We start from the raw sequence: 25,179 nt of genomic DNA on the forward strand, positions 1-25,179 counted from the left end.
CCTCCACATCAGCCATTTATGATGAACCACTTTCCCCCGACTCCTGGAATCTGCAATAATCAGACGACCCATTACCTTCTGATCCTATCTCCTTAATTGAAGCAATTACTCTTCTTCTTGCTGAGCCGGGCTGAACGTAAGCCAACGGGACAATGGTGCCGCTACCCCTCTTCAAAATCGATACACATTTTCCATTTAAGCAGGTGTCCAATATAACCCAGGATGATATGGTTATTTTTTTTAATGGAAGTTTTTATAGGTCTGTGTCGTCCTCTTTCTGTTAATTGGACTCCTGTTTCAAGGTCTCCTAGTGGTGAACGCCAGGGACCTCCTGCTTCTATCAAACCTTCTGTTCTTCAGTGAGTTGAGCTACTTGTGTTTTGAATAAATGTGCTTTCATTATTCAGCTTTTTTTTTTACTTCAACATTGTGTGTATTCTGCATTAATGCTAATAATTTGGTTAATAATACTATTGTAAATACATGGAGGTACTGAATCAGACTAAAACAGTCCAGGACCAATGAACAACCAGTCTTGTTCCTATAAGAGCTTGCAGTGGCCATGCCTCCGTTGTAGATGGTTGGACATCTTCCCACATCAGCTGGGTGTAGTTGAGGGTTTGTATATATCCAGCCAAAACCCAATACAATAATATATAGGTATATGCCTGCATGGTCATTATGAAAAAGATTATGATTGTATTAGAATATGGTATGAAATAAAAAAAGGATAATTCTCTCATTTGCTTATTTGCTACAGTAACATATACCTTGACGTATCGTACATGACAAATATATGCTAAATGTGTTTTCAGATCTGTAGTCAAAGTGTCACCTAAAGAGTGAATCTCTAAGGAGACGGCTCACAGTGGCCACAGCTCCCCTGATGTGCCAGCCAGGGCTGCTGCTATGCTCCATTTTCTTTTTCCCTGAGCCAGCTCCTTCCTCAGACCTGTGTACTTCCGGCGGTCCCTCCTGCTGGGACTGAGAGTGCACAGCTGAACACTGAACAGCTGCAGCCTTCCTGCCCTTAAAGATCATGCTCCTCCAGGGCTTGGACATCCAGGAGGAGACGAGAAGCCAGGCTCACAATGAAATAGCACTGATGTAGGAGCAGTTCACTCCTGTTGATTAGAGATCACACTACATTATGTATTGTTCAAACTTGGATGCGCTAGTTCTGCAAGGGGGACAAGAACCTGGCCGTTTTCGGCTCCAAATGTACAGTACCTTGTATTGAGCCAGCAGGGCACTGCTTGTATCAAGTGGTGACTGTAGGGAAAGACGACCTACTCTGTGGAGGTCTCTACTGTAAAGTTTGACCTGATGATGGGACAAAACTGTTTGAGAGAGATTACAGACTATGATAAAGTCCCCCTTTATCGGTAATGTATTGAATAAAACTATATTTACAAGTTCTGCTTGTGTAATATGAGACAGTGCAGCAGCATTGTGCATTTGAACAGCAGGATTGCATCTCATAAAATACCTTTGTGGTTTTTAATTAACTTGGAGCAACACGTGCATTTCTGAATAGTGAACCCTGCAGCTTTCACTGCTCTGACTAAAACTTAATGTGGCATCAGAACCATGGTTGCTATTCTACTGTTTCCAATAAGATTGATCAGAGTTTCAGGAGGAAAAGCCCCTGTATCATAATGAGGGGCTGGCACCTCTGTTATTTTCAGTCTGGAAAAAGATGAAGATGAGGATTCTTACGTAGAAGTAGATCCTTACAGAGAATGTCTCCCACAGGGGAAGACCAGCATAAAGACAGTGTGAATCTAGTTTCAGGTAGGAGCTCGATAGGAAAGATCATTGATGACTTCAGGCTGTAGTCTGTAAGTAGATGGAACTCAGGATGTAAGTCTGTCATCCTGACCTCTTCTCCAGGGATGTTCCTGTGTGGTTCTATTGCATATGGTCAGAGGAAGCGCTCAGTGGTTAGTAACAAATCCAGAGTGACAGGTCAACGGGGAGATGATGAGCCAGATGTCCTCAGTTTGGACGCATTTGCTCTTTTAATTTCCTACAGCACAGCTTCAGTCCTGTCTGAATACCTGGATCATCCCTTTGTGCATTGAGCTTTCATGAAGCCTTCAGTACTAATCAGTAGCTGGAATTTGCAGACACAATCTTTATGATCTGCACGTGTCTGAGTCTTGGTTTATGAGCCGCAGACTTTGACCTGGTATGGGAAACATGGGGCATAAATGGGATGAAATCAGACTATTTCCTGGTTTGGCTATCAGCACAAGACTTTGGTCTGTGATCGATGGAATCAGACGGGACACGAAAACAATTTAACAGAGAGAAATGAAACCTTCTGTTCCTCGGCAGGAATATTCCAGTTCAGCCTGAGAATAAAGACATGAGTATACGTAGTGTGAAGAGAAACAATGATATGGAGCCGTAACAGATACAAAGCAGTGATGCAACATTTATTGTTTAATTCTAAAACAATTACCTTTTTAACACAGGTTAAAAAAGTGTTTTCCCGAACTCTTCCAATACATTAAGCCACTGCAATGAAAGTTTTATAGAGAAAAATGCTGTTTCTCACTTTCCCAGTCACAAAGTAAAACTAACTGACAATAGCCACTAGAAAAAACACTAAAACTTGGAGCATACATCACCTTGTGTACTGTCCCCAAGAAAAGTACTATGTAAATACAATTTTTTATTGCTATTGAACAATTTCCCATTTAACAAACAATATGGATCAATACTCAGATCAAATTACTGTATTGCAAGTAAAGGGCATGTGCAGCCGTATAGATAAATGAGTGGGAGAGACAACACAGACAATTAAAATATCTTAATATGTAAGACAGTCAGAAATTAAATCCTAAATAAAAGTGTAAAGGGTAGAGACACATTACTCTGCGTGCTTTGATGAAAAGAGAATTTCAACATAAAATGTAAGTCTCTGTAATTGTCCCTCACGAGTCCTCACATCATAATGTCCTTTAGGCAGAAGTTATAAAATGTCTATGGTGAAAACCGTGCGTGATTCACTGCGCATGCGCGGTGAGTGCTTGCGGGTGACCGCTGCGTCGCCATGGCAACTCCGTGTTGATGACGGTGAAGCAGCTTCGTCACAGAAGACGAAATGAAGCTGAAGCGGTTTCTCCTGCGGTTCTTCCCTCCAGGTGACCAACACACGTGTGGACGTGACTCTGTCCTGTTTGTTAGACACTAAGTTGTTGTTCCGAATCGGCGAGGAAAGTTTGAAACTTTAGCTTTAGCATAACGTTAGCTTTCTCGTGTCGGTAATGGGAGTCGTTAGCATCGTTTACCTCTGGTCTTTACAGCTGCTTCTATCTCCATAGAACAGTCATAACTTAGACACGCTCAGTTCACTGTCTTTGGTGATAGTCAAGGTTTATATTTATGAAAGTTTAACTTGACTTTTAACTCAATTTTCAACTTTTTGGCTCAGGAAGTGTTTGTGAGACAAGACAAGTGAGTTTAATCAGGCTTCACATTCAGACTACCAGCAGAACGATCACTCATTTCAGAGGTGTGTATGTGCGCAGTCACATGTCTCATAGTCTTGTCATTAACTATAATATTGAATATCCTTGTTAATTATTAATGTAATATTAACATGATTTGCTGATGGGTTATATATAAAAATGAAGAAATTATCTTATGTCTAATTTATTTACCAGTTTAAAGATGTTGAATATGTTTATTTAAGCTAACACTACATTAAAGGTTTCCATAGTATTCCACCAGCAGCCTTTCACTCTGCTTCTCTCCATGATCAGGTATAATCCTTGAATATGAGAAGGGGGGAGATTTGAGGACTAAATCGATCGACCTGCTGGATTTGACTCCAGAGTACGTGAGCTGCATATGATAACAACACTGTGGCTAACGCAACCATCTCGTAAACAGCTGTCATTTTATTACTGAAATAGTTTGAAAATAATTTTAAAAACTTGCATGTGATCCATCCATTATCAGTTTCATGATGATTGAACTGTTGTGATATTAAACACTGAAATCAGCAGATGCCCTTTGCAACCTGCTCCATGGGTGAAAGTATACTGTAAGTTGTACTAGTGGTAATTCAAATGTACAGTTGTCCCTGATGTGATATTTTTATTTCAAGTTGTATTCAGCTTTAGTCCCTCACGTTAAGAACAAAAGTAACAGTGCTTCCTATGATTACATTTCTATATTTTAAACTTTCTTAAACCAACATTTGTATGTTTATGATTATGCATGTATTTTTAATGATAAGCAGCCCATAGCAGCCCGTAGAAGTGGAATAATAGGTAATGCTTGACTTCCCCCACCACTCAGGACAAACCCAGATGAGCTGGTGGAAGAGATCAGGCGGTCAGAGGCTCTGATCACAGAGTCCCGGGCGGATCAGGTCAAAGAGCTGATCCTTCGACTGCAGCAGAAACAGAGTCAGCAGGGCCACCACAGGTTCTGCTTCTCGAAGGTCATCACTGTCCCATAAACAAATCAACACACTGACCTGTCATCTAGACCCAGTTTTCAGGTTTTGCCTTTAATTTGTCACCTGTCTGCTGTTTACTGAGTAAAGAAACAGGTTGACGATTCCTCATCCATAGAGCGCAATGGGTTCCTGAATGTTTTTAGCACATCTATATTTCATATCATCGATTGTCTAAATCTTGGACTCTAAAATGAATACAGTTGATATGTTTGACTCAGTTCCACATAGGAATTTGAATTATTTTAGCATGATGACATCTTATTCATTATCATCTAATCCCAGCATTACATTAGCTTCCTGATTTTTGCTCTTTATACCTGCTTGTTTTATCTGTTGTTATTTAGTTATTTGAGTTATGGATCAGCAGTCACTTCTCCAAAGACGCACTAGAGAGCAGCAGTGGTTAGGCTACTAAGTCGAACAGTTGGCAACAAGCAGGATAATGAAGACATGTTTTAGTGCATTATGGAATAAAAATAAAAACAACTGCTTGTGGGAGCGGTCCTCACATTAATACACTGAATTCAGATTAATAACACGTATGCATGGATATTATATGGTTGAATCAGAAATTTTAAAAAGGCTTCCTTTGAGGTTATATTTCAAATCTTTCTGTGGTCTCCTTTTTTGCAGGAACTTAAGGCACACATCCTGCCACTGACAAATGTAGCTTTTGACAAATCAGGATCAAGGTACGTTTATCAAACACACAAAGTCCTGACACAATGCACTTTGCTCCTTTTGAAGATTCAAGCCTCTGTGTCACTGTGCAGGTTTATAACAGGGAGCTATGACAGGACGTGCAGGGTTTGGGACACGGCATCGGGCACAGAGCTGCACACACTCCAGGGTCACAGGAACGTGGTGTACGCGATTGCTTTCAACAACCCCTATGGGTAATGAACAGTTTCTGCTAAACTTTCCTACCGTCTGCATTTCTCTCTGTCTATTTGTACATTCAGAAAACATGCTGTTGTGACATTTTTAAATTTACAGCTTCTTTCCTCTCTATTGAACTTAGAGACAAGATCGCCACCGGCTCCTTTGATAAGACCTGCAAACTGTGGTGTTCTGAGACGGGCAAATGTTTTCACACCTTCCGAGGACACACGGCTGAGATAGTACGTATATTATAACAGTCAGCTATGTTTGAAAATTAATCAAACACTGTTTATTTATAGTCAGTCATTACTCCTGCACACAGACTCTACGGGACCGAGCGCCTTCAGTTGAGCCTGCAGCGCCAACTGAGCATTTAAACTACGTTGATAAACATTTGTGTGTAACGTAAATATTGTTTGGGTTTGTAGCAGGATCCAACACTATTAAGTGTAAAAGAGAGTCTTGTGTTGTGTAGGTGTGCCTTGCATTCAACCCCCAGAGTACACTGGTGGCCACAGGCAGCATGGATGCCACTGCCAAGCTGTGGGATGTGGAGACTGGGGAGGAGGTGGCTACTCTGACTGTGAGTTGTTCTTTTTTCACTTACTATATCCAAACACTGCTCCCCCTCTCTTCTCTGCTATCAACGCTCACATCTATTAATTAATAATGCGCTTATTAAATTTTCATCGACGTCTCAGGGTAATTATTGCTGAAGGGAGTGTTGCAGCTCCTGCTGATGGCCAGCGTCTTTTACTCCCTCACACAGAACAAACACCCATGGCCTGATGGAGGATGTTTTTAATAAGGCCCTAAGAACCCGAGGGGAGTAGGGATTCTTCTTCATGTGCAGACTGCACGTGGGTCCGTGGTGTGACTGGTTGGGCGGTGGGAACTGTTTCTCTTTGCAGCTCCGTCTTTTAGCACTTCACACCATGAACAATCAATCATACTGACAGCAGTTAATGGCGCGCAGAATCCTATTTATTTATACCTGGTCCTGATAAACTCTGTATAATAAAGAGGCTGTGGTTCAGACAGCAGAGAGGTCTGTCTGTGAACCAGTAGGATGGTAGTTTGATTCCCTGGCTCCTCCCTTCTACAAGTGTCCTTGGGTTACGCATTGAACCCATATTGGCCCTCATAGCCCCTGAATGATGTGCGATAGAAAAAGTACTTCATACCCAAACGCTGCATGAATGTGTGCGTGACTTGATCTTTAAAGCGCCAGTCCTTTTGAATGTTCAAAAGGACTGGGAAAGCTACATTAATTCAGTTAATTCACCAAATACCGATTCAAATGTTAAATCCATTCGTCCGCCCGCCTGTAATAATTTATCTTTCAGAGCACAAATCTACAACAACAATTTTTAAAACGTAGCATTTGGTGATATTGCTGATGCTTTTTTATTAACTTCGGTTTTCAGAAATATTATGACTTTAGCACCAAATGATCTGCTCCTCTATGGCTGTTGGGGGGGATATGTCATGTCCTGATGACACTTTTTTTTTATGAACACATTTACCTTTCCTTGTTGTGATTTTCACACATAATGGGAGACGGATGAAGAGAGGAAGTGAGACGATGAGGGATGACGCTCTGTCTTTGATTCCATCCAGGGTCACACTGCAGAGGTCCTCTCTTTGTGCTTCGACACGGTGGGAAATCAACTGGTCACCGGCTCCTTTGACCACACAGTCGCCATATGGGACGTGTCTTCAGGAAGGTGAGGCGTCATCACTGTGTGTGGCCTGTTCGCACATGTCACCTTCTACACCGTGCAACACATGCATTGATTCGGCATACAAGAGTGCACAACTGACTTGATGCTGCTCTCTGTTCTCTCTCAGACGCGTTCACACATTGACTGGTCACAGTGGAGAAATCAGCAATGTCCAGTTTAACTGGGACTGTTCCCTCATAGTGACAGGCTCCATGGACAAAACCTGCAAGGTCAGCAATTTCTTTCATCTGTTCCTTTATGTGGTAGAGACAATGCTTATTAAACAAATGAAATACGGTGAATGAGCCAGAGTTAGCTGTATAAGCACACTTCCCCTTTATGTCCCTATAGCCAGTTTCTTTAAAAGGCAACCTGAAATAAAATACAATTACATTTCTTACATAAATGCAAATATCTATGGATGATTCATGTTTATTATACATATATACTATTCAATCTAACTGTACAACACACCCATGATTACAACACTACAACTACAAACAAAATCTGCACCTGTGTGTGTTTTTGGCTCATTGAATATTTTGTACAAAATCTCTTTCCAGCCCATAATACACATTTATTTCCCACTGAAATAGTCTCGTAGTAATGTTCATATAATTAGCATTTGAAACTACTGCCATAGATTAGTGTTTGATGTGGCTGAGTCTTCTTCTCATTCATATTCACTCTCCTCCACTCCACTTCCCATCTCTCGCAGCCTCCCGTCTCTGAGGCCTCCGCTCATTTAAAGGGGAAAAATGCAATCCTAATTCCTTAATTATGCTAAGATGAGTCATGCTCACAAGAAGGAATTATCCACCTCGCTGCATTCCTCCCGGGGAGATGGTTTAAATAAAGCCACCCGAGATAGCTTACAGCTACACACGAGCATATTTCACAAGGCTATTGATGTGCATGTTCACATGTCTCTGTGTGTGTGTGTTTGTGTGTTACAGTTTTATGGTAATGTGTTATATGGATAATGTGAATATGTGCTTGCAGTTGTGGGAAGCAGGCAGTGGCAAGTGTGTGGCCACCCTGGTTGGACATAAAGAAGAGGTGCTGGACGTGTGTTTTGATTTGAGGGGTCACCTCATCGCTACTGCCTCGGCTGATGGTGAGATCATTTTAAAACCTTTTACTCTCTCTGTGTTTTGATCACATGCCTGAGGTCTATTTTCAATATTTTCCTTTAGCCATAAATCCTCCAGATCGCAATATGCCGTTTCCCTGTGCTAAAGCCAACATTTTAAGATGTTAAAGTACAGTGTATATACTTTAAACTACCCTGTCTGTCCCCGTCTCTGTCAGGTACAGCGCGGGTGTTTAGTGCGACCACACATCAGTGTCTTGTGACTCTAGAGGGCCATGACGGAGAGATCTCCAAGGTAAACCACTGCTCCCAGAACAGCTATTTATCCACATCCCCCGTGAAAATGTTGCATCCATTCAAACACTTGTTATCACACATCCCCAAAAAGCAGTTTTAATGCAGAGTGACAAGCAAAGGCAACTTTATTTGCACAGCACTTGATCACACACAGAGGTCATTCAATGGGCTTTAAAGAGATAAAAGATATTTGAAAATATGCACGAATATTTTAAGGAAAGCTTAAATTATACAACTTAATTGCAGGATTTAGTGATTACGTGAAAATATAGTAATGTTTTCCTTCTTAATATCCATTGGGAGCTGGTTCTAGCAGCGGGAAGCATAGAAGCTTAACCTCACCCTCTTTCGTTTGAATAGGTTCTATCTGACCAGCTCCTGCTGATCTTAGAGACTCTTAGGTCCATAAACTTAAAAGATTTCAGAAATATAGTATTTCTGAAGTAATATGCTGTTTTCTTAGTTTTAGTTCGTAGTTTAGTTCCATAGAAGTAGCATCCTGAATCAGTCGTCGCTGGATGTGTGTGTTTGTCCAGAAGTTAGACAAACACACACTTTGGCATCAGTGCGGTCAGAATGGGAGAGATTTGACCCTTCTGCTGTTTGCCCGGTTTCTTTGTCAGCCTGAGTGAGTGTTTCCTGAAAGGTTGTGGCTCCTGAGGTGTTGAGGAGCTTCCTCTGAGTCCTGCACCACATCACACACACACAGGCCGGCAGTGAGCAATTACCTGGATGGAGGAAGATTCCACAAGAAAGCCCTCCTTCTCCCCTCCAGGCTTCTTATCTATCATGTTCTTTGTTTTTTATTTTTAATTGGCCCTCCCTCTCTTTTATCATCTTGCCCTTTAACTGCCCTGTTTTATATCACGTCGCTCCTCTTCTTCTTTCATTTCGTGGCCTCATCCTGTTTTAAATTCTGGAAATATAATTGCTGCATTTTTTAAGGAATGTCTGATTCTAAAGACTCAAATGCACGACTTTGTGGATTCTGGTATTTTTTGATGACAGGAATTCACCAGACATTTTGTTTTGAAATACTTTATCCCTGCAAGTGACAGGAATCCTTCCAATGTTGATGCTCCATTAGCATGATTAACACATTTCATGAGCACATTTACAAAAAAATTGGTACAAAAATGTTACCAATAGACCAAACCTTCCCGGTTGGATAAACAGATTTCAATCTTTTAACTTATCACAAAACTGGGATTAATATCTTGCCATATTCCTAAACTTAAATTAAAAGGTTTTGTGAACTTGAGATCTTGAATATTGCTACATAGGCTTCAAACATTATTTTGTATCTGAGTTTTCCTTCCTCAAAACCGTAGTGGTCTTTTGACAAAGTTTCTCCAACACATTGACAGGGTTTATAATTGTGTCATCTCTTGAAAGCGTATAGGTCACATGATGTTTGCCAGCGTTGCCCCGCAGCTCTGATCTGACACTCAGAAGCTGATGGTCTGAAGAGAAGTTGTGATCCCTGAGGGCGGGGGCCTTTGCTGCTAACTTATCGTCTGCTCCCTGCAGAAGTGCAGTCCAATCACATGTTGTGTACTGGCTTATTTGGGATTGACATATTATGGTGATTTGGGATGAATCGTTTTTTAGATTTCAACTTTCAAACACAGTTTCAACCTTTCAAAGGCTTTTCTGTCAGTGTCGGAATATGGCATGCTATTTATGTCAGATGAAAGTAGAAACTCTCTTCTCTACAACTGCTTGTTGTTGCCCATACACAGTGTTCATCAACAACACATTCAGTAACCAGCCAGTTTGAACATGTCTGCAGGCGACTTTGAGGAAGCATCACTTGGTAATTTTAGAAGTGTGGAAACCCACTTTTAGGAAATTAGTTTGGACATGTAGTGAAGGGAAATAAGGGCCCAGTGTTAATGTTGTTAGTTTGAATCTTTTCCGTGATGCTTTTCTCCTCCAACCATTTCTTTTTCTCTCCATTCCTCTCAGCTTCCACTCATCTAGTCGCTCTCCGCTCTTCCATCTTTTTCAGCTTCTCCCCCAGTCAGTTTTCACTTGCCTGGGGAGACGCTCCTTGGTGCTTGGTTTGGAGTTATGATAAAAAACATACTTTACTTTCATGGATATCTAGAGCCGGCGCCATTTAATCATCCTTTCCTTCAGCTCACACTGTGGGGATATGAGACCATTCAGGGGGACAATAAGCCCTGGCTCTAACACAATCAGCTTCGGGCAGGATTTTCATAATACTCTTCTGGAAAAAAAACATCTAACTATGCAGTGGTGCTGCTTCCTTAATCCTCCTTAAGCATTTCAAGTTGAATGACCTCGGTGGAGTCATGCTGCTGACGTGATGAAAAAGTGATGAACTTCCCCCCCCTTACCTTTGTCATTTAAAACATTTCTGGCACAATCTTGTACTCAGCTCCCTGTCATGCTCCCTCCTTCGCCCGTGTAGCACACTTCCGAATCAAACCGTCTCTCCTGTCTGTGACTCCGTCCTGGCAGATCTGGTTCAGCCCCCAGGGAAGCAGGGTCCTAACTGCCAGCTCCGACAAGACAGCTCGTCTGTGGGACGCTCAGTCTGGAGTCTGCCTGCAAGTCCTGGAGGGGCACGCCGACGAGATCTTCTCCTGTGTCTTCAACTACGAGGGCGACACCATCATTACAGGTATACACTCTCATCACACACACACACACACACATTTATATTTTATATTTATACCCGCCTTATATGACAGTCCCACATCCTCAACTGACGTCTACAGTGAAGCCACAAGCAGTGAATACACTTTTTTTTGTCATTTTATTATATTTCTCCCTCTAATCCCAAATTAACTTAAACCTAATGTATTTTTCTGTGAAGTCAAATTCTCGTGTACATTTTACATTTGGTGAACAAAGCAATTCTGATTCACATATTTGATTGTGCTCTTCTGTGCAACAACCCGTTTGTGTCTGTGCTGTCCTGCAGGCAGTAAGGATAACACATGCCGGATCTGGTACTGATCGGTCCCTTCACCCACCAGAGGCTCAGACGGACATAAACACTAACACAGCCTGAGCTCGTCCTAAACTGCACGACCCACTGTGAATTCATTCTTAATTGTGCATTAGCAACTGAAACATCTGCAGCCATGAGGAGGTTACACTAACAGCCTTGTTTACAGCATTTGTGTGAGGTGAAAAATGTTATTTCAAATCCCATAATTGTCTCGCTAATGTTGCTGCTGTACTGATTCTGTGTGTGTGCTGCTTCGCTGGTTCCCTGCTGTACTGACCTGACCTCAGAATCTCAGTTTCTATTTGTGAATATACAGAATCTGTGGGCGAGGGACACGATTTTGGGGCTGAGAGTTGTCTGGTTTCAGTTTATAGTTATAAAATATAATTACTGTTCAATACAACATGTTTCAGCATTAAAAGCTTTCACTGTAGTAATAAATGGGCACTACGGTATATGGTTTGTATATGTTTCACGTTTATTAACTCATTCTCAGCCGATAGAGGTGATCTGATATTTTTGTTCCCACTGCCTTGTATTTCTCTGTGACTTGTACTCAGCAGTAATTTCAGGGAACACAATGATTAATGTTCTCAGTCGCTTCTAAGTTGAATTTCACCTGAAACCCAAAAAGCAGTCGAGCCCAAACCTCCTCCCAGGCCAAGCATCAACAAATTACACACACTGATAAATATCAGTTCCGTTAATGTGAAAGAGTTTTCTCATCAAGATCCATTAATTAGTTTCTGGGAAGTCAGTTTTTTTTTTACAGTCGCACTGCAAATGTGAGAACTTGGCAATACAATGTGATACTGATACTGACCAGTGTTCATTTCCCTTCTGCTGAATGTTGAGTGAGAATCGAGGCGGCTTGTATTTCACATCACAGAAATTTATTGATGTCAAAAGATAAATACATTCAGTTCTACCGTGACAGAGTTTACAGCTGAATCATGTGCTTCTTTTTTGTTCCTGTTGCTGATGTAACACGAGAGTACCACTAAGTTGAGAAAGAAACACACCAAGTTCACATACAAATTAGACATTACAAACCTCACTCTGTCTGTCGGACATAGTGAAAGCTAAAGAGAGCAGTCCACCACTCCAAGGTGCAGCAGTTCCAAATCTACAATATTTACAGTGCAGCTATCCAAAATAATCAGTTCTCAAGTAACGTGAACAAGATAACACACTCAGAACTGAACTCCAAGGTCACAACAGAGGTTGGATGTTGGCCAATGAACAGCCTCTTTTACGTTTTGAAATAAAAAGGTTCGAGCGTGAGGAGCTGTGGGGAGAACTGAACCTGATTTTCCTATTTTCTATTGGTACTCTGCTTCACTTGTGTTCATTCAGAATAGATAAATAAACACTTAATTTGGTCGTTAGAATCTGTAAATATATTTTATATATATATAGATCTCGAGCAGTTAAAACCTGCCGACTATAATCTCTTGAAGGACACTTCATTCCCCAGAGGAACCTCCAACCCGTGGTTTACCTACAGTAAAGGGAGACTGGTCCATTCACTGTGGACAATTTGCTGAAGACAAACAGAGAAAAATAAAAAAAATCCATGGAAAGAGTGAACAGTGTGAAATTCTCAAGTTTGCTGTTCGCGTTGTGCTTTCAGCTCGCAGCAGGCGGCGCGTACACGTGTGTTGACACAGGGTCGGGCGACAGACAGGAAGTGTGAGTGTGCATTTGGGAGTTTTTTGAGCAGTAACGGGTGAAGCTCGTCTGGTCTACACGGTCTCCAGCAGCCAATCAAAAAGGCTGGACAGAGACCTGCCCTCCTCTTCCTCTTCCTCGTGCAGTTGACAGAAGCGAACCACGGCACTGAACAGGTCTGCGACCCGCCACGCCTTCTGACACATGAGGTGGACCACCCTCTGGAACTGAGAGAACACATTATGAATAATCAGTTCAATATTCTCTACTGAAATATAAATAAATGAGTGTTAAAATTGTACCTAGAGGCAAATTTGTATATCATTTAAAGTGAATTGAAAATGGAACAGTCTGTTACACAAGAGGTTTTATAGTGTAACAAATCATCTGGAGCTATACTGTATCAAAGAATATCAACAAGGTGGGAGGATAAGGAAACGGCCAGAAACAGAGGATAATAATTAGGGTCCAGCTTAAACTGATTATACGGGATTCGTCCCGATACTGATATCATGGAGTAAAAATACTCCATGAGTTTAGTGTTTAGTGTTTACAGTTGAAACATAAAGTTTATTATGAATAAATGTAAATAAAAATAAAAAACACAACATTTGTTTTTTCCTAAAACATAAATTAGCATCTCTAAAACCTGTAAAATTAAAGTCTTCATATCGGCAAACATGAATATACCGATGTAACAGATATATTTGTGAATAGTCGTATGAGCCAGCTGTAGTCCAAGTGTATGTTTTTAATTTGACTTGCCCTGTTTACCTTTGCGACCCTCTTCTCTTTGGACTTGAGGAAGTAGAGCGCAGGAAGGCCGAGCTCCGAGGCAGCGATCCACTGCAGGGCCACCCTCAGCTCAGAGTCCAGGCCCTCCTGCTCGAGGTCACAGTTAATCACCAGCATCTCCCGGAGGTTCCCAGCGCCGCCGGCCCCCTTCGCTGATCCGCCCTCTGTAAGATCACAGGTGACATGGTGTAGTAGGAGGATAACCCTGCACATCACACCCTGAACTTTAGCCACCTCGCTCTCCCCAAAACAAGTCTACCTGCCGAACGCAGTATCTACAGCTTCATAAATATCCTGAGCTCGGTGCTGCTTTGAGATCATCGTCGGCGTGTTAGTCAAGAAACAAAGATGAAGTGTGTGCTGAGACACTTTTGGAACTTTGGGCCCTTTTCAATAATTGACGAACTTCCTCAACTCGGAGAGAAGAATCGACTGTTTTTCGAGCGTATACGTTTGATGGATAATCGCACGGGCTCAGCACAAGCTCGTACCGCCAGTCACTCAAGAGTGTTTGATTTGTAGAGACGTTACAGCCGAGATGATAAATAAATAACAAGCTGAAAACATTGAGATGACATGAGAATCCATCACTCACCAAATACAGTCTCCCTGGTTCCTGCCACGCGGCCTTTCTCCGTCTGCTCGCTGTGGAGGAAAAACAAATCCAGCTGAAAGTTATAATACAACAAAATCTCACTTTTTAAATTCAACATTTTGAGACATAAACTAATTCCCTGGTTGTTCGAGAGTTACTGTGGACAAGGAATTTGATACAGGCTTTCCACAGGGTCTTAACAAACTCAAATGTAGTTTTATTTTTTAATCAGGTTTTGCACTTTTTATTTTGGTACCTGTCCCATCCACTAACATGGCGGAAATAGGGTTTATGACCTATACTACTAAAAATAAATCCTGGATCTGCCCCTTTGTCTTCCTTGGCCTATGTCCCAAAATCAGTTTAGTAGATGTGTTGTTCCAGCAGTGTCTCATAGTCACGTCGCCTGATTGCTCTGCTCTGGGAGCAGAGAACAAGCAATATAGTTTGTTGTATTAAATAATATATAGTTTATGTGGGGGGTACCGACTAGTGAAGCTGTTCCAGCATACGACTGTGACAGTTACCTGATCACTGTGCTCTGAGAGGGCACATCAGAAAAAGTATCCAGGTCTGCCAGGCCTAGGCTGGACGCGCTGCTGGTCCCGGTCCTGTGAACCAATAAAAATGAATAAATAAAAAACAAGGGATGGCGTCGTCATGATCTCTCATGACACCCAACACAATCGCTGAGTTGTGAAGAGAACAATAACCAGTCGCAGCGGTGCGGGACATGTTGTTCGTTAGCTGGCGATTTACATTTAAATAGCAGCTGCAGCAGAATCGGACGCTCGAGGAAGGAGAGCTGATGGTTTTCTTTTGTCTGAATATGACGATGAGCAGAGCTGGAGGCAGTTTGTGGGGGGGTGGGGGGGGAAGGGCGAGCAGCCTGACCCTTGTTTGTGACACAACATCTGGGATGAGGTGGAGTTTCAGAGCAGGTAGATGGAGCGTTTGGGAGGAGCAGCAAGTGTTATAATGGTGGAGCGGACGGATAACTTCACAGCTGATTAAGCAACAAGTATTTTATATCATTGCAACACTGAACACATGGAGTCCTCCAGCCTCCGCTTTCCTCTTAAATCGACACCTTTCCAAATAAATGAATTTAAACATTTATCCTTATTTAGTATTAGTAATAATATTTGGTCCATTCAGAACATATATAAAGATATCTCCACTTCCTCTACTATCAAGAAATTAGGCTAAAATGTGAAGTAGATTGAAGTCTGACCAGTAGCAATTGAGGTATGAAGTATTGAGGTCACACGTGATTGACCAATCGTGGGTCTGTCTAAGCTGTCAATCACGACAGTTCCCCCCATTTTTATAGCATCAAAGAACGAATTAAACCAAATTAACTGGGGGGGAAATTAGCATTCCACCAACATGAAGAAGATAGGTTATATAACCTGTACTGCAGCCAGACACCAGGGGGCAATCATCACTATTAATGAGCTGTCATGTTTTCTTTCTTTGCACACACTCAATGGGTCTATTATCATGGTAGCTGTTTTTTAAGGCAAATAAAAAGCAGGGCGTCCTCTACGATTTACTTCAAATAGTGAACACAAAGCAGTGACTCCACACTATTTGGGAAAAGTTGCTTGAAACAATGAGAATTAGATGAAGCAGAAAATGGCGGCAGCTAACTAGAGGGTATTTGATGTGAGCGATCATGGCCCCTTTCCACTGCAGCCCACTACTGCAGGTAGTGGTGCATGGAGCACGGGCAGAGTGTGGCCCTGTATGGGAGCTATGGAGAGAGGGACCTGCGGAGTGACGTCTCGGCCTGAGCAGGCTGTGGATATTTGCAGCAGCTGGGAGTAAATTGGCACAAAAGAGCACAAGTCTCAGCAATGAGAGCGGGGTGAGGGTGGGGGGGGGGGGTGGGGGGTGGCAGCGTTTTGAGCAGTATCAAGGAGCAACGGTTACTGACCCCTCGCTCAGCTGGATAAAACTACTGGTCTCCTCGTGGGGGTCGTCCTCTGGGGTTATATGGGACCAGCTGCCCATGCTCTCTTCACTGCTAGCACTCATTGAACGCTTGTCCCGCTTCACTACTGCAGACACCGCCGCAGCTGGCCTGTCCCTCTCACTGCTGGGGAGAGCAAACCGCAAGATGGTGGGAGTAACCCATCCACGAGATGTGCACAACATCTGCTGATATGTGTGGTTCACATGTGTCTTTTTCTCCTTGTTTTCAATTTGAATAAATACCAAAATGCAGTATAAAAGTTTTAAAGTATTGTGACAGTTAGTATTCTAACAATGACACAAATGAAAAGCGTTTGAAATTTCAAATAACTGCACTACATAAAAAGATAGAAAGAAACTATTTTCATTTAAATATTTTTTTATGCATCAGTAAAACTGCATTGCCCAGAGGCACTGCTGGATTTTCTTTTTCTTCAGGAAACTGATTAATGTAATTCACAATCAGATGATTGAAGGCTGCCATCCTCGACAATTCCAGAGGGAAATCAGGTTTTATTGACTCGTTGAGCGATTGAGTTCCGCTCTTACACAAGGGACAAACAATTGCACACCTGTTGTTTCAGGATTAAACTTCCCTGTCTCTCTTAAAACGTAAGTTTGGTTTGAATATCACATGTAAACCTGACTTAATCTAATAATGCAATACCAGAAGGATGAAACACAAATGAATCGATTTGAAATAAACTGTTAAACAGCTCAAGCAAACACTAATACAACACCCATGGTCCTTGTCTCAGTAGTGTCAGCACAATCTAGAGAGAAATACGTGTCTGCTGGTGTTAGTGTGTTAGCCAAGGGTGATTGCAACTTGTGCTGATCAAGGAGAGCTCAACAGCCCCACAGTGGATAAAACATCGAGCCACTAAAAGCTTTCTACACACAGTACATCACCCAGACAGACAGTGTGAGTCACAGCCGAGCCAAGTTTCTCAAGCCTCACTCACTGCTAAAATAGATTGGTTTTCTCCAAGAATAGATCTTTGTGCCTGCCACTCTCTGATCTACCCTTAAAATAGCTCGGACAGTTGTAGGTCCAGGAATTTATTTGTTTAGTGGTGATTTTCTTTTAAGTTTAATGATTTATCCCAAAATAACCATGTGGTTCTTAATTAATTGGCATAATCATCTGTACTTTCTCCGATGAATCAGGATGATCTACAGGATGATAATTCAACGACTAGCCAATACAAATTCTTTGATACTGGTCTAACTCTGACACAGGACTGGGAGCAGTGTAATACCTGCCGCTGATGGCTGCAGCTCTCTCCGTGTGCTTGGCAGTAGACTGGTCTGGTGGGGTTTCTTGACGTCGAAGCCTTTCAGGGTTTGAGAGAGCCTCCTCTTCCCGATGATCTCCCTCAATGTGGATCAGTGGCACATCTCTGGGGCCCCTCATGCGGGTTGCGCTGATGTCACTAGCCCCAGATCCTACTCCAGTACCAGCTTGGTCCTGGCTGGACCTACTCCGACCACAACTGAGATGAGATTGTTTGAACCCCCTTCTTCTTTCACCAACAGGCATATGTGGCTGTGGGTGCGACCCAGACGTGCTCCCAGCTGCATCTTGCTGGCCTACGAGTGCAGACTTTCCAATATCCACTATGTCAGCTGCCAGGCGATTGGCAAACTCCTGCACGTGGGGCTGGGAGTCACCTGAAGCCTCCAGCTCAATACTGTCTTCGGGATCAGCAATGATTTTGTTCTTTCTCATCAAGGACTCAATCGAGCTCGACCAGGTCTCATGAATCAGCATATCAGTAATCTGGTCAGTCTTACCCCTTTGATAGAGGCAGGAGTCTGACTTACACAGTCCCATGGCTGACACAGAGTTGGCGGGGTAGATATTCAGCGTGTCTCCATGCATGTTGCGGGCAAATCCATCAAAAGAGTTTGCTTTAATGGGTGAGTTGACAGTCAGCCTTGAGTCTGAGGAGCGCCGGTCTGGCACAGATGATTGTCGTATGCAGAACGGTGTCCTAACAGAAGGAGGAAACAGGCTGTTGCTCCATTCTTTAGTCTTGGCAATGCCATACTCCCTGTTCTCCTTATCCATGTCCCGAAGCATAAACCTGTAAAACTCCTCTGTGATGCTCTCTGTGCTCGACTGCTTGGACAAACAGGACGAGGCCCGGATATTAAGGTGACCATTTTTCTTTGATGCAGCTTGTTGCACGGCTGCCGACAGAATGCTGCTGGCATTTTTCCCTGCGTAGTAGTCCAACAGAAGGTCAAAGCCCCTGCCCTCAGTCTCCATCTGGTTTACCATGAACCGTGAGAACTCATCTGTGATACTCTCACAGCTGGACTGCTTTGAGATTGAGCTACCACGACTCAAGTTCTGACCTAACCGACTGCCAGGCCCCAGTCTGTTGGGTGTGCCTGAAGGATCTGAGTCTTCTTCTGGTATACTCTCATAACTAGATGCCTTCCCACGGCTCCACCTTTCACATTGCAGCCTGCTACGTGGCTGGCCTGATTTGGAAGTATCTACCACGTTAAGTTCAGGGCAGTTCATGATCCTAGCTGTGACTTCTGAGGCAAAGAGGGCAAATGGGTCCTGTGGTTCATCAAGGTTGACTGACTCGTCCACCACTCGGTTCACAAGCCGCTCCATTAGTTCTGGCTGCTCCTCTGTTTTCCTTTTGATCTCACTGAGGCGTGGTGCCCGGTGTTTCTTGGAAGTGGCATTGCTGCTCTGACCCTCTTTCCTCCTGAGCACTGTGCGACAAGCAGGAATCAGGTAGGCTTCTGGCCCTTCAGGAGACAACCCGTTTAACGCACAGAACCAGGGTTGTTTGCCAGTAGAGTTCTCCAGGCAGATGGCCGCTAATTCTGTGGCCATAGACACCACTGTAGCAGCCAAATCATCAGCATAGCAGGTAATAGGTGTCCTGCATTCTGAGTCCATTCTAAAGGACAACAGAGAGCTGCAAGAGTTGAGGGAGGACTGCGGGGTGAGGGAGGCCTGTCTGCTATCCCTTCCTGTGACCAGTCGCCCCCTCCTCTCTGTGTTGTACAATGGGATTTCACTCCAAGGTTCTCTTATGGCACCGTTGCCCGGCTGGTAGTCATGGGCAGGCAAGGAGGTGGATTTAAACAGGCTTTGTCTGCACAGTGACTGTTGCTCTTTGTTGTTTGTTGTGGAGGACAATGTATCCGTTTCCTCAGACAAATATTTTTCCTTAAGCCCAGAAACCATGGTAGGCTTGTCTGTGCAGTGCAGTGTGCCACTGTGGTTGTCGCTGTTAGAGTATTGGTTAAGCTGAGAAAAGCACTGAAATTGACTTAACACATCCTTGTTATCCTTCGTAGATGGAGGCTCCCTAACACATGTATCCCACTCTTGTGTGTCAAATGATCCTTGGTTGCTTTCAGAGACGTGACTGATTTTCTTCTGTGTCAGGCAAAGGATATCAAACAGCAAGTTGTTGACACTGTCCTGCAGACAAACCTGGAGGCTTGGTGCATCTTTTCCAGTCCCCTCCAGCTCTTTCTTTTTCTTTGCTTTCTCTATTGCATGCTTAAATAGGCTGTCTGCAACTTCATTTATTAAGTCATCCACCTCCCTTTCATCCATGCAGGATTTTTGTGGACAAGTAATGCCATCTACTATCTTGTTATGTGTGGCCTCCAGCAAGTGAGCTACACTTTTGTATCCTTGTGGTTGAGTCAGCACCTCCGCAGCTTCCCTGTGCAGAACCTCAGCAATGTTAGCACGAAACGCTTCAACACTGGTACCCCCTGCCACACTGCAGTGCAATGTGAAGGCTGCAGTGGCCTCGGCGACAGACATCAGACCCCGGGATGCTGTGAAGATTTCAGTGGAATCTGCATCAGAAACACAGCCCTCCCCTGACTCCTCTGCTATCTCCACAGCTGCTACAGCGCCAGCTACCTGAGCCATGCCACACATGGCTGAGGGGACGGAGTAGTCACCTCTCTTCTCTGGGTCCTGCAGTGCCTCCTCTGTGTCTCTTTCCGAAGCAGAGTGCATGGCGAGCTGCTCTGTCAACTGTGGGGTAGTAATGGTGCCAATGACACTGGCAGCACAGGCCAAAGCCAGCCCGACATGTTTGGAGGCGTGTCCTCCATTGTTGTGTGGTGGAATATGGACCTGTGTCCCATTTTCTGTCGTCTCTCTGGCTGTAGCTGTGATATCCTGGTTGGGCGCATGGGACACCTGTGTCTCTGGCCATTCTGCAGACCCATCAGAATTGTCTGGGCTTTGAACTATAACAATCTTGGGGAGTTCAAAAGAGCAGGTGCGTTGTTGGGAAGTCTCTTTTGCCTTCGAAGGACCAGTGAAGTTGGACGGCTGACTTGCAAGAGACACGCTGACAGCAGCCTCCGAGACAAAGGAGGTTTCATCTTGAGAGAGGCGTATGAAGGCATCTTGCAATACTGACTCGGCCAGATTGGTAGCGTAGTGACCAGCTGATTCCTTGGCATGGAGACAAGTTGCAAGTTGATGCCCTTCCCTTTGCCCCTCAGTGTCCTCCTTGCCCTGGTGACGGGCCAGCTGTCCCCTCTGAAACGCAAGTCTGACACAGTGTTTCTGTGCAACTTCCACCAAGCTCTCTGCCAGATCACCACTCTCGGGCTCTGTGAAAAGTAAAGCGGGAAACAGAAAGAGACAGGGAGTGAAAAATGTCTGCTCTGATTAGAAAGAAGCTCCATTAGTTTCTGGTGTGTCACAGCAGGAGCAGGATATTAACCTGTTTTATCCTTCACTGAGCCAGGTTATGTCTCTTTTGTCGGATTCAATTTCCACTTGGACTGATTTTCAGATTATTATTTTCATCTGGTACATTTCCTCACCAGGGTAAAACAAAATGGCAATAGATACGGTATACGCTGCACTTTTCTCATGTTAAAAGCTGAGAAATAAACCACAGGATGACAATACAGGATTATTTGTTTATTAAACTTGATGTTTCCTCAATAAAACAAAACATAACAATTAAAAGTGTTCACAAATTGAATAGTAAGATATAGTTTGAACAGTGTAAGAATAGCTGAAATATTCGTGAATAGTGGCAAGGTGGATTTTTTTATGTATGTTTTTACGATGCAATGGAAGTACTCTGCCATCCTTAGAATTTTAAGTATCAAGGAAAGACAAAATCCCTACCATTTTTATTACCATTTAAAAGACTAAGAAAGAACAGTAAATATGTGTCACTGCTACACCCTTCATACACAGTAGTGTAATTGTCTGAATATGAGCATTACATTGACTCTGAGCAGAGTTGACTGTGTTGCATTTTGTGTTTGACTCTGGCCTTCACATGTTAACATTACAGCTGTAAGGGACTGAAAATAATTCTATCCACATAGGTGGATGCACTCGATGGAATTGGACAAGCTTTAAAAATGTATTATTATTTGAACTTATATTTTCATGGTTTCCCTTGTCATGTAGTTGCTGGAGAGACATGCCATCCATCAAAATAAATGATGGTGCAGTCGCTTCACGCTGCACAGTATGTGCTCTAAATTGAATCTAAGATTTTGAATTTAAAGGATGCTGACTCAAGCTGTCAGTTGTGCAAAAGTATCTACTTCCATAAATCTCATTTTTCTTTGGAATAATCACACTTCATAATATTCATACAGATACATTTACATTACTTTTTGTAAATAAGAATAGATGGCTGGATCTTGCAAATTCGGAAACAAAACTGTAAAAATCATGTGACATCTGTAATTTTCTTTTTATTTAAGCTCAGTTATTCAAGAGAAAATAGTCAAAATAAAGTAATTGAAATGCAGAAACCCATTTGAGAATTCCTGCCAACCCAGACGCAAACACAGATTCAAACAAGATCTCACCATTTCTGAAGCCATCATCCTCGCTGTCATCTCCCAGGTGTTCTGAAGCGGTCGTGAAGTCTTCCTCTATGGATGAGATGGAGCGATTGGTGTCGTCTTCAACCCGCTGCCTTGCCGCTCGGCCGTGCTGGTGCTGCCGCTCTTTTCCCCACTGCAAACCGATCAGGAACTTGTTGATCTCGAAGATGATGCCTCCGGGTTTGGTGCATCGTCTCTGCCCCGAACACTGAACCAGGCACACGCCCGTGCTTCTCTGATGCCGGCCCTGAATAACACATAGAGACCTATATTTCTTGCATGCACACCCCAAGGGACATACATATACATCATATTTCTACAATGTTCTTCCTTCACACATGAACACCTTGAGTTAGTTTCCGCAGCTCAGATTCTATATATGTAATAATGTATGATTGACTCACTGGACTCCCTCATGAAAGTTGAATTGTCTGTGCAGGCTACTCAGGCTGTGTATTGATTTTAACAGTTGTTTTACACAGAGCTGTTTTTACTGACCTTCAAGTGAGAGACTAAGTGGCTGGAATGTAAAGATAAATTCCAATAAAATGATTGTTATTAGTTAGCTGTAATAATAATAAGTAGTAGTTCTTGTCTATGCAAATGTTGGTTTTCTGTGTAACATGAAGTTCTATGCTACCGAATCAAATAGGTTTTTATTGGAGTGAGAATGGAGAGAATGAGTATAGATAAAATGAATGCACATTCGTCTGTGTCAAGCACAAAAGATTCAGATCTGATCACACTAGATTTCTACACAAGAGTGAGGAACAGATTGCACACTCTGCCCTGCACTGTGGGGGCCGTTAATTCAAAAAGGTTGAAAACTGGCTGCAAGGATCCAAAGAAGTCACTGCGGACTCACCTGCGAGGGGGGGTGTGGGGGTGTTTGGCAGGCGTCTGAAGCTTCTAGGCCGCCAAACAGCAGAATCTCATTTTCCTTCTGCTGGTGGACGGTAAGTAATTCAATGAGCTTTGGCAGATCTGGGGACACGGATGCCAGTTTCTGTAGGAGACATGACGAGCACAGAGACAATACAAGAGTTAAACAACAAAGTAAATCCTCAAAACTGAACATAGTGTTCTCTGTGCTTCCAACTCAAAGACAGACGCCTTCCTGCGAGAACTCTTGAACTATGTGTAATGATAATTGATCGCACACTGCTGCCACCAGCAGCTGCATAAACTAGGCTGTCTGGGAAATCTGCATATCTAAAACTAATCAACCCTCTAATTCTGGGTAATGATCCTGAATCCATGGCAACTGAGACAATGTTTAAATGCGAAATACGATCAACTCCTAGGAGATGAAAAGAGGGCGGGAAAGCAAGGGGGGGATACATGTGCGTGGATGAGGAATTAGCTCACCTTCATGTTTTTGTCATCACGACAGTCCGTTTTCTGAGGGTCGAGATTTACAAAACAGATCTGAGAGAGAAAGAGAAAGAGTGCGTTATAGTGATGGGCGGATCATACCACACACGCTGAGGGAGAGTAGAATAGAAAAGTGTCACTTCTTTGTCACAAATCCTGCAAACCAGACAGAGTGGTAGCTCTCCTCAGCAAAAGCCAGCAGCTGTCTGTCGCTTCTCAATAACCACTGTAAGTCAATGTCTCTCAGTCCTCAGAACAATTTCCTGTTTGTCAGCGGCTGCCAACAGCAGGTGTAAACCAGCAATGAGTTTTCTTTCTGTCTCCGTCTCTTTTTCCACCTTTCCTTTCCCTTTCTCACTCTGCGGTCTAATGGTCTGTGATGGAGCCTTTGTGTCAGTGCTGGGAGGTCTGGGACTATCCGACGGCTGCAGTTTGATTCCGCATCACCCGTCCTCTGATCTGAGTTGGCGTTGCCAGAGAGAGGCCTGCATGGCTAAAAGGATAAAGCGCGGCACCGACAGCGATTGAGGGGGAGGGGCTTAGTTCCAGCCCGAGTCGCCATAATCTGCATGTGCGGAGCGTGCGGATGTTCTGTGGATGTGCTTCGGTGTGACGTGACAGTTTTGTGTCGCAGTCACGAAGATACACTTTTCTATATATAAATCTATATAGGTCTAACATCTAAATGCGTCCCTGCTTGTCATTGCTAATCAAACCTCATTGTAATGTGAGTCACTGAGGCAGACATGTCTCTTCAATGCAAAACATGCACAAGCATCCTGCTGTCTCTCTGTCTCTTTTACCTCTTGACATCTCCATATTCGCTCTCCCCAGTGCTATCATTCCCCCTTTCTCTCCTCTGCAAAAATATATATATAGTTTCAAATAATCACATCATGACACATATCACCATTAGAGATAATTTCCCTCAAACCACCTGAGCTGCTCTCGGTTCATCCTGGCAGGCTTGTTTCTGCACAGCCTCAGAGGTTATGTGAGATAGCATGTTTTTCATCTTTCTCTTTTTTTGCACCCTATCTCTGGTTGTCAACGAGGTCTATTCCAAGAAACTCATGTCGAGGTATGCGCTCCACAATAGATCCAGCGTCAAGGTCTATGCATATTCTTTACTCTACATGTTCCCCCTTTTAAAATCACGTCATGTCTGTTTTCAGCAGCAGCTGCAGATTGGAAAGTGAAGCAAACTGCACTCATGAGTTTCTGTAATTCTGCAGTACTTTGCATACACCAATACCCTTCCTACAAAATACAGTCTGGGGTTTTCTTCATCAGAATAAAAGCTAAGATTAAAAAGGAACAATAGCAGGGGAAAACAAGAACCGCCTGCAAAGCTTGATGAGCCAAAATGTCCTTCATTTGAGGCAATAATGCGGCACTGTCAAAGACAAACCAATTTGCCCCCCACCTCCAATCTGGTAT

At 43.2% G+C, this 25,179-nt stretch overlaps 2 protein-coding genes across 3 annotated transcripts in view; one reads left to right on the top strand and one right to left on the bottom strand.

Moving 5' to 3' along the window:
- Positions 1-3,065: 3,065 nt before the first annotated feature.
- On the top strand, positions 3,066-12,399 carry daw1 (dynein assembly factor with WDR repeat domains 1). Its single transcript, XM_062386698.1, has 13 exons — positions 3,066-3,152; positions 3,774-3,846; positions 4,315-4,459; positions 5,111-5,169; positions 5,251-5,373; positions 5,499-5,598; positions 5,835-5,942; positions 6,980-7,086; positions 7,211-7,313; positions 8,086-8,200; positions 8,395-8,471; positions 10,961-11,123; positions 11,427-12,399. The coding sequence occupies exons 1-13, from the start codon at positions 3,113-3,115 to the stop codon at positions 11,459-11,461; spliced, it is 1,248 nt and encodes a 415-aa protein (XP_062242682.1). The 5' UTR covers positions 3,066-3,112; the 3' UTR covers positions 11,462-12,399.
- Positions 12,400-12,704: 305 nt separating this feature from the next.
- The window catches only part of sphkap (SPHK1 interactor, AKAP domain containing), a 29,396-nt gene continuing 16,921 nt past the window's right edge, over positions 12,705-25,179 (bottom strand). Inside the window, exons 4-12 of one of the 2 annotated variants that reach the window (XM_062386696.1) lie at positions 23,734-23,793; positions 23,231-23,371; positions 22,348-22,612; positions 17,757-21,117; positions 16,457-16,618; positions 15,045-15,128; positions 14,518-14,567; positions 13,902-14,086; positions 12,705-13,354 (exon numbers count right to left, since the gene is read on the bottom strand). In XM_062386696.1, coding sequence (XP_062242680.1) covers positions 13,202-13,354; positions 13,902-14,086; positions 14,518-14,567; positions 15,045-15,128; positions 16,457-16,618; positions 17,757-21,117; positions 22,348-22,612; positions 23,231-23,371; positions 23,734-23,793 — 4,461 coding nt within the window. In that variant the 3' untranslated portion in view covers positions 12,705-13,201. The remainder of the gene's footprint in view (positions 13,355-13,901; positions 14,087-14,517; positions 14,568-15,044; positions 15,129-16,456; positions 16,619-17,756; positions 21,118-22,347; positions 22,613-23,230; positions 23,372-23,733; positions 23,794-25,179) is intronic. The other variant, XM_062386697.1, reaches the window with a different exon arrangement.

The sequence above is a fragment of the Platichthys flesus genome, chromosome 4 (genome assembly GCF_949316205.1).
Source record: "Platichthys flesus chromosome 4, fPlaFle2.1, whole genome shotgun sequence".
NCBI lineage: Eukaryota > Metazoa > Chordata > Actinopteri > Pleuronectiformes > Pleuronectidae > Platichthys > Platichthys flesus.